Below are 13,144 nucleotides of genomic sequence, written 5' to 3'. Positions count from 1 at the left end.
TGATAACAGATAGTAAAACTCACCACAGATAGTAAAACTCAATTCTGATCACAGATAGTAAAACTCAATTCTGACCACAGATAGTTAAACTCAATTCTGATCACAGATAGTAAAACTCACCACAGATCGTAAAACTCAATTCTGATCACAGATAGTAAAACTCAATTCTGACCACAGATAGTTAAACTCAATTCTGATCACAGATAGTAAAACTCACCACAGATCGTAAAACTCAATTCTGATCACAGATAGTTAAACTCAATTCTGACCACAGAGAGTTAAACTCAATTCTGATCACAGATAGTAAAACTCAATTCTGATCACAGATCGTAAAACTCAATTCTGACCACAGAGAGTTAAACTAAAATTTTGATCACAGATAGTTAAACTCAATTCTGACCACAGAGAGTTAAACTCAATTCTGATAACAGATAGTAAAACTCACCACAGATAGTAAAAATCCTGACCACAGAGAGTTAAACTAAAATTCTGATCACAGATAGTAAAACTCAATTCTGATCACAGATAGTAAAACTCAATTCTGATCACAGATAGTAAAACTCAATTCTGATCACAGATAGTAAAACTCAATTCTGACCACAGATCGTTAAACTCAATTCTGATCACAGAGAGTTAAACTCAATTCTGATCACAGATAGTAAAAGTCACCACAGATAGTAAAACTCAATTCTGATCACAGATAGTAAAACTCAATTCTGATCACAGATAGTAAAACTCAATTCTGACCACATACAGTAATATTCAATTCTGACCACAGATACTTGAAGTCTCCATTCTGACCGCAGAGAGTAAAACTCAATTCTGATCACAGAGAGTTAAACTCAATTCTGATCACAGATAGTAAAAGTCACCACAGATAGTAAAACTCAATTCTGACCACAAATAGTTGAACTCAATTCTGAGCACACATACTAAAACTCAATTCTGACCACAGATACTTGAAGTCTCCATTCTGACCGCAGATTGTTAAAGTCTTAATTCTAACCACAGATAGTTAAACTCAATTCTGACCACACATAGTTAAAGTCTCAATTCTGACCACAGATTGTTAAAGTCTTAATTCTCACCACAGATTGTTAAACTCAATTCCGACCACAGATTGTTAAACTCAATTCCGACCACTGACAGTAAGACACAATTCTGACCACAGATTGTTCGTCTTAATCCTGACCACAGAGAGTTAAACTCAATTCTGACCACAGATAATCAAACTTAATCCTGACCACAGAGAGTTAAAGTCTCAATTTTGACCACAGATCGTTAAAGTCTCAATTCTGACAACAGATAGTTAAACTCAATTCTGACCACAGAGAGTTAAAGTCTCAATTCTGGCCAAAAATGGTTAAACTCAATTCTGACCACAGATAGTTAAACTCAATTCTGACCACAGAGAGTTAAAGTCTCAATTCTGGCCAAAAATGGTTAAACTCAATTCTGACCACAGATAGTGAAACTCAATTCTGATCACAGATACTCTCCCGGTCAAAAGTTTTAGAACACCCCCATTTTCCAGTTTTTACTGAAATTTAAGAAGTTCAAATCCAGTGAATAACCTGAAATGGTACAAAGCAAAGCGGGAACCTACCAGAGGTTAAAAGAAATTTACGTTTCCAAAAACTGAAAAATAATGTAAATTTCAGAGTTGATAAAGAAAGGCCCTTTTCAGGGAACAAGTAATGGGTCAGCAACTGCAGCTGTTTTGCAGCAATGGAAGTAAACTAAGCCTTGAATGTTGATGCAAACAATTCCTGCAGGTGTCCCAACGTTTGTTGATGAGTTAAAACCCTCTGTCTGCAAAAAAAGCAGTGTTGGAACAGACTGTGTTGCTGCATCCTCTGAAGCATTATTTGGACAATATTGCACTGCAGGAAGTAGGATATTGCTTTCATAATGGCGAGAAAAAGACAATTAACAAAGGAAGACAGACATACCATTATAACCCTTAAAAGTGTAGTTCTTTCCTTCAGAGAAATTGCAAAGGAAGCCAAGGTGTCGGTGAGTACAGTTTCCGACACCACCAAGTGGTACTTGGAAACTGGAGGAAACTCTGACAGGAAGAGATCTGGCAGACCCAAAGCCACAACACAATCAGAAGACAAGTTTCTGAGAGTCAACAGTTTGCATGATAGGTGGCTCACAGGACAGCAGCTTCAAGCACAGCTTCACAATGGTCGAAGTGAGGAAGTCTCAGTTTCAACTGTGAAGAGAAGACTTCGAGCTGCAGATTTGACAGGTCGAGTGGCAGTAAGAAAGCCATTGCTGAGATGGAATAATAAGAAAAAGAGGCTTGCCTGGGCCATGAAGCACTGCCAGTGGACGAGTGAAAACTGCAAGAAGGTCTTATGGACCGATGAATCAAAATTTGAAATCTTCGATTCATCCCACAGGGTTTTTGTGCGCCGTCGAGTCAGCGAAACGATGGTTCCTCAGTGTGTGACACCAACTTGCAAACATGGAGGAGGAAGCATGATGATCTGGGGCTCTTTTGCTGGATCCAGAGTCATCAACTTGCCAAGAGTGCCTGGCACCCTGAACCAAAAGGGCTACCACAGCATTTTACAGCGCCATGTAATGCACTCTGGTCTCCGCCTAGTTCGGAAGGGGTTCATCCTCCAGCAAGATAACGACTCAAAACATACCTCCAGGCTCTGTCAGAACCACCTTAGAAGAAAAGAACAAGACGGGAGGCTTCAAATCATGGAAAGGCCAGCACAGTCTCCAGACTTAAACCCCATCGAGCTGGTTTGGGATGAACTGGACAGAAGGGTGAAAGCAAAGCAACTTCCAAGTGAAACACATTTGTGGGAACTTCTGCAACAATGTTGGGAAGAACTTTCCAAACAATATTTGATTTCCATTGGAGAAAGAATGTCACGAGTATGTTCGGCTGTTATATCTGAAAAAGGTGACGACTTTGATGAGTCAAAAATTTAGATTAAATTTTGTTTAATAAAACGATTCCATGATTTCTTTTTTTATCTGCAATTGTTTATTTGTTCTCTGCTTTAATTTCAGAGTACATTGAAACATTAAACTGCTTAAATTTCAATAAAAACTGGAAAAATGTGGGTGTTCTAAAACTTTAGACCGGTAGTGTAGTTAAACTCAATTCTGACCACAGAGAGTTAAACTCAATTCTGACCACAGAGAGTAAAACTCACCACAGATAGTTGAACTCAATTCTTACCACAGAGCGTTAAACACAATTCTGACCACAGATAGTAAAACTCAGTTCTGATTCCAGAGAGTTGAACTCAATTCTGACCACAGAAAGTAAAATTCAATTCTGACCACAGATAGTAAAACTCATTTTAACCACAGATAGTAAAACTCACCACAGATAGTTAAACTCAATTCTGACCCCAGATAGTTAAATTCAATTCTGACCACAGAGAGTTAAAGTCTCAGTTCTGACCACAGAGCGTTAAACTGACTTCTGACCACAGATAGTTAAACTCAATTCTGACCACAGAGCGTTAAAGTCTCAGTTCTGACCACAGAGAGTTAAACTCAATTCTAACCACAGATTGTAAAACTCTCCACAGATCGTAAAACTCAATTCTGACCCCAGAGTGTTCAATTCAATTCTGACCACAGATAGTAAAACTCAAGTTGAACCACAGATAGTTAACTCAATTCTGTCCACAGATAGTAAAATTAAATTCTGACCACAGATTGTAAAACTCATTTTCACCACAGATTGTAAAACTCACCACAGATAGTTAAACTCAATTCTGACCCCAGATAGTTAAACTCACTTCTGACCACAGATAGTTGAACTCAATACTGACCACAGATAGTTAAATCAATTCTGACCACAGATAGTGAAAATCAATTCTGACCACAGAATGTTAAGTCAATTCTGACCCCCAGATCGTGAAACTCAATTATGACCACAGATGGTAAAACTCAATTCTGACCACAGAGAGTTAAACTCAATTCTGACCACAGATAGTGAAACTCAATTTTACCACAGATGGTAAAACTCAATTCTGACCACAGAGAGTTAAACTCAATTCTGACCACAGATAGTTAACTCAATTTTGACCACAGATGGTAAAACTCATTTCTGATCACATAGAGTGAAACTCAATTCTGACCACAGATAGTAAAACTCAATTATGACCCCCAGATAGTTAACTCAATTATGACCACAGATGGTAAAACTCAATTCTGACCACAGATAGTTAAACTCAATTCTGACCACAGATAGTGAAACTCAATTATGACCACAGATGGTAAAACTCAATTCTGACCACAGAGAGTTAAACTCAATTCTGACCACAGATAGTTAACTCAATTTTGACCACAGATAGTAAAACTCATTTCTGATCACATAGAGTGAAACTCAATTTTGACCACAGATAGTAAAACTCAATTCTGACCACAGAGAGTTAAAGTCTCAATTCTGTCCACAGATAGTTAAACTCAATTCTGACCACAGAGAGTGAAACTCAATTCTGACCACAGAGAGTAAAACTCTATTCTGATCACAGATCGTAAAACTCAATTCTGACCCCAGATTGTAAAACTCAATTCTGACCACAGATAGTAAAACGAATGCTTTGCATGTGTGGGGCGAGGACAAACCCTGTGAGTGTCCATCTTTGGAAACCTTGAGACGTTGGCGGAGGGATGATTGAACCGACCTGTTGTAATTCGGAGGGAAAGTTTTGTTGTGTCACAAAATGGGACCAACGTACAAATGTGCGCAGTGTCTGAGCATTCCTTCCTTGTGTCCATGTAGGTACCTGCTGTTCATCATGGTATCGGTGACACTCGTGGTCCTGACCAACGTGCTCATGTTAAACTTACATCACCGGACACCCAACATGCACAAGCTGCACACCTGGATTAAATGGGTATTGTTTGAACATCAGATCATTTGCTGGAATTTCGAATTGTACAAAACGAGGCTGTCTCTGAAATGTTTTGTGTCTGACTCATTGCAGCTCAGAATGCCTTAATCACTTCCATCAATTCATAAAACCATACTTCATGAAACGTTTTCTTTTGGAAATGTCAGGTGGAAAATCTTGCCAAGCCAGTTTCAAGCTTTCTCATCATTTTCTCAAACTTTAGCTCTTCCTTGAACGTCTACCCAAAATTCTACCCATGTCCTCGGCAAACAAGGCCGCCCAAAGTCCCCGTGGAATTCCCCCACGGCACGGATCCTCTTTGGGGTTGATTACCAGAGCAGAGGATTACGTTGCTGTGAAGGCGCGGAGTGACCTGCTCTTCGAATGCTTTGCAGAGAGGCACGGCCTAGCCGGTCGTACCACAGCAGCAGGTGTACACCATTGTTGACATGCACGGATAAGGACTGGTCACAAAAACATCCACAAGCACCACATGTACACTTCCTAAAGTAAATGTGGTAGGGAAGGAATCCTTCATAAGTACATAAAAAAAATTCACATCCATCCACAACTGGAATGTACCAAGTCTCTTACTGTGCACCCCCTCCCCCCCTTTACTGTGCACCCCCCCATTTACTGTGCACTCCCTGTCTTACTATGTACCGCCTACCATCTTACTGTGCACCCCCCCATCTTACTGTGCACCCCAATCTTACTATGTACTCCATCTTACTTCCCCCCCCCCCCAACTCTCCAACCTGAGCAGCTTCCTTTGCTGATGGTCAAATTGTTTGGCAGAGTTAAATGCATCTTTCACAGCTACCACACTCTGTCCCCTACATCACCACCCTCTCCTCTACTTGGCTACCACACTCTGTCCCCACCCCCTTCCCCCACATTCCCAATAGTTACCCGTTTTAGGGTCCATTCCAGTTTCCCCTGTCGATGCAGACTGGGTAAGACAGGTAGATTTTCCCCTCCCCAAAAGTAATTAGACCCCCAAAAAGGTGACTAATTAAAATGGAGATCAAATCAGGACAAAACTCAATGTGTGATAATAATTAACACTCAATCAGCACGTGGGATCATTTGATTTCCCCTGACTCACAATCCCATCCTTGACCCCACTTCCTTCCTTCAATAGGATATGAACCCAGAACAACTTATGGCACATTAGATTCCTTCACTACTACACCACACTAATCCTTTTGCACTTTGCTTCCAATTTCCTGAACGCTACTCACAAACGTTGCCATTGATCACTGGGGTGCTGACTGGCCATGAACACAACTGGTGCCTCATTAACGAGTCCTTTTTCCATATGGATTCAGTGTGCAGTGAAGAAGATTCCATCCCTTCAACCTTACTCCCATTGTTGGAACCCGTGCTTGATGCTGCAAATGAAATCATCTCAGACACCAATGCTCGCAACGCTTACGATGAGGTATGACAACGAGACCAATTCAACATGACTGCCAATGCACACACCGTTGATAGTATTTTTTATTACTTAAAATTTTTTAAAGTACATTGGTCAGTCGATTTTGTTATTCTGTCTGTTTGTCAATCGCCTACAGGACACAATTTTAAACCGATCTTCACGAGACATCACCACATGGTAGACTGTGTCATCAGCAATAAGCCCGTTGTTTTTGAGATCAAAAGGTCAACATAGGCCAAAGGTCAACAAATTTCCAAACTCCTCGATTTTCATATCAGTTTACTGAATTCACCCACCAATTAAATATTTTTGAGGTCAACCTCAGCCAAAAGGTCAACAATTCCGGAAGGATTTCTAAAATCCTCAATTTCCATCTGACTGACTTGATATTTGAAGAGGATTTATATTTCAGGTCACTGAATTCAACCAGCCAATTATTTTTGCAGTCAACATAGGCCAAAGGTAGACAACTTAGGTGGGATTTCTAAAATCCTCAATTTTCATCCGATCGACTTGAAATTTGAAGATGATGTATATTTCAGGTGATTGAATTCAAACAGCCAATTATTTTTGAGGTCAACATGGACCAAAAGGTCATCTGGAAGAAATTCACTTCTTCTCTGTCGGAGTCTGAGACCATTTATAAACAGCAAACAACAACAACAAACATGCACATGGGAAAGAAGGAAATACAAGACAAGCAATGTCAAACACGATCCTCTTTCTGCCCAAAATGCACAGCAATCCCCTTTATACTGTTTTGAACAGAAAAGAAGACAGGGGAGGGCAAGACATCAGGCAAGGGTAAATGAACGGGAGTTCTGACAGGCATGAAGTCACGGAACTAAGAACTGCACACATGGCTACTTTGGGAGGGAGGGGAGGATAGACACGCTCATGGCAACAGTTGCAGTGTGAACACAAGGTCAGCCTTGAGGAGAGGGTGATAACAGGGTTTGGACAAAACACAGAGACCTGGTGGATGGATATTTGAGCCCATTACTTTGAACATAGATTCCATTTAGCACAGGATGATGAGGTTCTCAAAACACCCAGCCTGTTTTTTATGCTGTTTGTAAGACCCCCGCCACCAAAAGCCAACAGAGTTATTTAATTCTTCTTCGACAGCAAGACGTTTGCTCCAGTCGCATTCTGAAATTATTTACTTTCTGCTAGACAATGATGCGCCAGCAAGGCATTATTCTCTTCAGCAGCTGGGCAGTTTCATTTAAATATCGGAGATACCAGTCTTGGTTATAAGTATTTCAGTGAGATAATAGTACATACAAATTAGTAAGATAAAATTCTACTTTTACTTGTATATTCATTTATGTCACATGGAGGTCAAAAGACTGTCGGGTAAAAGGGAAATTTTACTGACAGTCAATTTGACTCCAGGACAAAAGTAAAACCTTATTTTATACTGTGTTCAATTAAAAGTAGCAACAACAAGAAGTGAATATAATTGAGAATAAATGAATATAATTAATTTTTTTCTTCCACAGTCAACATAGGCCAAAGGTCAACGACTAAGCTGGAATTTCTAAAATCCTCAATTTTCATCCCATTGACTTGAAATTGGAAGAGGATTTGCATATTAGGTCACTGAATTCAACTGCCAATTATTTTTGAGGTCAATGGGCCAAAAATCAACAGAGGCCAAATTTCTAAAATTGTCAATTTTCATCTGATTGACTTGAAATTTGAAGTCGAATTGCATATTTGGTCATTGAATTCAGCCACCAATTCATTTTGAGGTCAAATTTGTTTTACGGATTTTGCAAGTATCTTGCTCTACACGACGTCTTCTTCCTGTTTGTCACACGATTGTTGGCCACACGATTGTTGGCCACAGTTGTCAAGCAATTGTTCTGAAATTTTTTTGTGTGTAGGTGACTGGCCAAGGACAGCAACTTTCATTTTGGTGAAGATCTGAATCCTGATCTGGATCTGAGAATTTTTGAAGTGATTCATCACCATTGAGAGATAGGGCGATAAATGATATCTTGCACAGTATCTCAAAAGGTTATGGAAGGATTCGGATGAAACTTGGTGGATAGGATGGGTGTGTGACTTCAATTTTGGTGAAAATCTGAATCCGGATCTGGATACGAGAATTTTTAATTTTTAAGCGATTCTTCACCATTGAGAGATCGGGCCAAAAACGATATTAGTACTGTATAGCATGATATTTCAAAAATGTAATGGGCCCGATATGTTCTCGTGGATCAGGCATTACGTGGTGGAGGTATGCACTCTTCCGAGTGCTTTTCTAGTTAACCTCCGCCATCGAAGATGGACGGAGGTTACTGTTTTCACCCGTCTGTTTGTTTGTTTGTTTGTTTGTGAACAGTATTACGGAAAAACTCCTCGACGGATTTCGACGAAACTTGGTGGGGGGTTAGGTATGGTCCAAGGATCATGCCATTAGATTTTGGACTTGGTCCAAAGTCCAATATGGCCGCTATGGCAGCCATTTTGAAAAAATATTTGAATTTTTGTTTTTGCATTTCTACATGTTTTAAATGATTTCCAACCCCCCCCCCAAAAAAAAAAATTGTTAGAGGAAAAAAAAAACAATTTTTTCTGGTTTTTTTTCTCTAACAATTTTTTTTTAAGAGAATGAATTGAATATGTGGAGTACGAATTGAGTAGTGAGTACGAATGAATTGAGAATGTAAAAGTTCAAAGTAAAAGGGAAAGTTGCAAACTATAACTCTGTGAGCACTGTTGATGTCAAATTGAATGAATAGGATATCAGGTTCACTTGAGTGACCGAGCAGTATTGGCGGCGGAGGTTTTGCACTCTACCGAGTGCTCTCCCTCTAGTTTTACATGCAATCAACATTTGGGGACATATGAAATATGTAAGGCTTTTTAGGATTTGAACCCTTTTGGATTTGAACCCTGGTTCATGCCCCAGGGGGTGGGGATTTAGGATTACAGGGGTGAAAATGGGGAATAAAATTTTCACTCAAAATGTGATATTGGGTCAATCCTGGTGGAACTTTTTGTCATTTTTCAACTTTGCTTTTCTGTAGGAAACGTGGGGATTTGCAATGAAGCGCCAACCACTTTGCTCTAGTTTTTATTATAGTTCTGCAGAGTTTTGGGGAAACGACTTTTGAAAAAAACTGTTACAGCGGGCTCTTCCAATGTGGGTGTGTTTCCAGCACACCCTTGGAACTTCATCCTCACGGATTTTTATAAATTATTTCCTGTATTGTGGCCATCTGGGATTTAGTCTCAAACATAAAACAATCTTTTTCTCCAGAACAACTACACCAACCACCGTAAAATTTGGCAGATAGCTTAAGCACACCTAGGCAATATTGAAGTGCGAGTTTGAAGCTTCTGCTCTAAAAACTCTAAAAGCTGGCCACATGTTAAAATGGTCATATGAGCAAAGTTGTAATGTTCAAGGTAAAATGGCCTCCAAAGTTCCACTTTTATCAATATCATTGAATACCAAATGAGTGAGGCTTTACTGTGATGTGTAGATTGTTGATGGATGCTTTATCTATTTTATGAGCTGAAATGTCCGTCCCACATTTACAATGCCTCAAGCCAGCACAAGCAAATCTCTTGGAAGTCTACAATGTATGGATTGTCAAGGGATGCTTCATGTATATTTTCCTGCTGATGATGGATTTCGGCTTTATTTCCCCAGAAAACGTACAGAGGGGGCTCCATGTGGGTGGCAGATTTGGACTTCATGGAAGCAGACAGCCCAACTCACAATTCTCATTTTTATTGGGATGACAATATCATTTGGATTGACAGAATATCTCAGAGATAACACACTCCCCTTTTGTATTGTAAATTCTGGGTTCCATTCATGACCTGACAAACTGTCATCATCAGTCAGCAATACTAATGGCCTCCTCCTGCATTGAAGTTTCTTGAAAGGGAACTCATATTATTATCATTCTGCTTCAGAGATGGGGAACAGAATCAATGAGTACATCATTCTTCAGAGAATAAGCTGTGTCCAATCTGCCAACATTCACTGGTGGACATTAAATATCCCATGGTATGTTTTGATAAGTAGGCTGTTGTCTAGCAGTACTTTAGCAACATTCCTAATTTTAGCTTTTCTCCTGGCCCAGATAGGAGCTGAGCACCACCTGGTTTATATGCTGACAAAAATAGCAAAATCCTGCTCGAACGATCTCAAAAGTCATGTGCCAAATCTGATTTCCTGGATTTCCATTTTCAGGAAAAAGAAGCTTGGAGTCAAGTGGCACGGACAATGGACCAGCTCTCCTTTTGCATCATCACTCCTGTGATCCTTTTAGGTACAGCAATCATCTTCCTCACAGGAATATATAACAGCCCTCCTGCCCTTCCTTTTCCTGGAGATCCCCACGATTACACAGAAGAGAATCGTCGTTTTCTATAACCATGTTCAGCTATAATTAAACTGATAAAACTAGCCTACACTTTCACTCAACAGTATCATTTAGCAATAGCTTGGAGACAGTTCTTTTGTGTATTGCAACACGATGGAAGGTTTGTAGTTTATATTGGGTTGAAGCAGTTTGAAGCAGAAACATGAGAGAATGGGGGGGGGGTGTGGGCAGTTTATAGATAGGTGTTGTTAACATTATACAAGGATGTAATGAGGCCTTATCACAATCATTGTGTTCAATTTTCATCACCACATCTGAGCAAAGCCATCTGCAATGGAGTGGGTTCAGCAGAGAGGGGCAAGATTGATTCTGGGCCGAGCTAGACTAAACTATGAGGAGCGGCTGAACGAGATAGGACTTCTTTTCTTTTTTAAACGGTAGAAAGGAGGTGATTACGAGGAGGTCTGATAGAGATGCATAAAAGATAATGAAGGGTGTGGACGAGATAGGTGTGGAGGATTTTTTCAGCAGAATGGACAGTATTCGGACCAGGGCTTAAAGCCTGAGAGCAATGAAGAGGAGAGTTATCGGAAAGTCATAAGGCAAGGGTCTTTTGCCCAGAGAGTAGTTATCATATGGAATGGTCTCCCTGCAAAGGTAATGGCAACAGAAACAGAAGATAAGTTTAAATTGGAATTAGATAAGAATTTGTCTGGTGTTGATGTGATGCAGGCATGATGGGCTGAATGACCTGTGTCTAGTTTCCTTGTGCAACACGGTGTGGGGTATAGTGTTCTATGAACTCTCTAGTTCAGGAAGCAATGATGTCATTCCTGTTACACACACTTTTGATGAGCTAAATATCCCAAACCAGAGATAATCCACCTTGTGGATACTTGGTAATGTCTATGATGAAGAAGCCAACAAGCTAAACCACTCAAACAGCTCTAAGCCATTGAGTTCTGGAGAACTAAACGGTCATCGGATAACCTTTAAGGGTTAAAGTTCAAACGCACCAATCTCCCCAAATCCAGGCTTATTGCGCACCTGCACTCTCTTGTTTCTCTTTTGTCCTGTTTGTGAATCTTCGAGGGTCTCGTCCTTCCAGGACTTCAAAGGTTGGCAGTTCCGCACCAACACAACGCGCAACATTTTCCACCTTCATTTATCCCAGCCCCCAACCCCTTCCCCCAAAAACACAAATGCCTTCCTTGCAAGGTTTCTGCATTTCCTCCCCTCTTTTTCCGTTTGTTCATTCCCTTGCTCATTGTGTCCACCTGTTACTCCCGTCAGTTCATTGCCTTCATGCCCTCCATCGCCTCGCTCTTCCATGAGCCGAGATTCTAAATCCAACTACAAATATCGAGGAGCACCTTTGGACGACGATGGCATTATCACAAAGGAAGCAAAACCAGGCTTAAACATTTGTGGACATTTAAAATTACATTTTGTAGTTGGTGGATGAGAAGTTAAATTTATCTTCAACTTGTTTTTGCAACCACTAGTGTTACCTACAACGATGGCACATGATTGATACAAATGCAATGTTCTGTAGAAAATGAGGCTTACATTAAACTTCAATTGTGGAGTTATTCCAAACGAGAGTTGTCTGGTCCCATGCAAGAGGTCAAGCTGAAAGTGCCCTTTTAAGGTTTAAATCGCAAATGTCTAAATCAGAGAGGCTTCCAAAAGTGCTGACATGATGGCTAAGAGGTACACACACGTACACACACGTACACACACACACACACACACACACACACACACACACACACACACACACACACACACACACACACACACACACACATCTCTAAGCTGTCTCATTCAGCCTGGGTTCAATTCCCAACCCAGCTATAAACTGTTAATCCGGTGTTTCACAGGCAGGGTGATTCATCAATGTGTGTGCTGTCCCTCGGATGGACATGAAATGGGTACACTGTCTGACAGCATTCGGTGGTGGACGTGAAAGATCCCATGCTGTCCTTTGATCACGAAGAGTAGGCGAGCTATCGCCGGCACTCTGAACAAATTCCAAATTCCTGCCCAAAGTAGTCAAACGTCAGGCCTCGCCAGCCTGTTCTTGAAGACTCGGGCCAAGCTTTCCCCTGGCTGATCCCACAAGAAAAGGAGGGTTAATAGTGGCTGTTAAAGAAAAATAAAGAGAGAGAGGCTTCCAGAAACAAAGTTTAAAACAATAATACTGCAAAAAGGTACACAACCATTGCAGTAACAGGTGTTCCCCGTCAAGCACATTTCCAAAAGTATGGGAAGCTTGAACAAGGAGGATGTGTACATGGTGGAACAGAACAATGCTATTAATCTACCACAAAGGATGAATAAACTGAATAACACGAGAATAAAAAGGTTAAAACTAACCACCGTAAAAGGAAACTCAGCTCCGACGTCTCGGCCCTTCCCCTTCATCGGAGTAGTGCTTTGTTTCCTTTTATGGCGGTTAAGTTTGAACT

General features: G+C 40.5%; 1 protein-coding gene across 10 annotated transcripts in view; it reads left to right on the top strand.

Annotated features, from left to right (window-relative positions):
- LOC147010249 (acetylcholine receptor subunit delta-like) overlaps positions 1–13,144 on the top strand; it is a 114,212-nt gene that overhangs the window by 88,877 nt on the left and 12,191 nt on the right. For 5 of the 10 annotated variants that reach the window (XM_085862318.1, XM_085862320.1, XM_085862327.1 and 2 more), the window contains 4 exons: positions 4,769–4,883; positions 5,104–5,311; positions 6,212–6,324; positions 10,541–10,619. In XM_085862318.1, the coding sequence (XP_085718444.1) occupies positions 4,769–4,883; positions 5,104–5,311; positions 6,212–6,324; positions 10,541–10,619 (515 nt within the window). Of the gene's footprint in view, positions 1–4,768; positions 4,884–5,103; positions 5,312–6,211; positions 6,325–10,540; positions 12,273–13,144 lie in introns of those variants that run through there. The other 5 variants (XM_085862319.1, XM_085862324.1, XM_085862323.1 and 2 more) reach the window with 4 other exon arrangements.

The sequence above is a fragment of the Eptatretus burgeri genome, chromosome 17 (assembly GCF_056783735.1).
Source record: "Eptatretus burgeri isolate ZD-2024b chromosome 17, Ebu_testis_v1, whole genome shotgun sequence".
Taxonomy (NCBI): Eukaryota; Metazoa; Chordata; class Myxini; order Myxiniformes; family Myxinidae; genus Eptatretus; species Eptatretus burgeri.
Note: the sequence above shows the minus strand (reverse complement) of the source record. Positions and strands in the feature narration are given on the sequence as shown.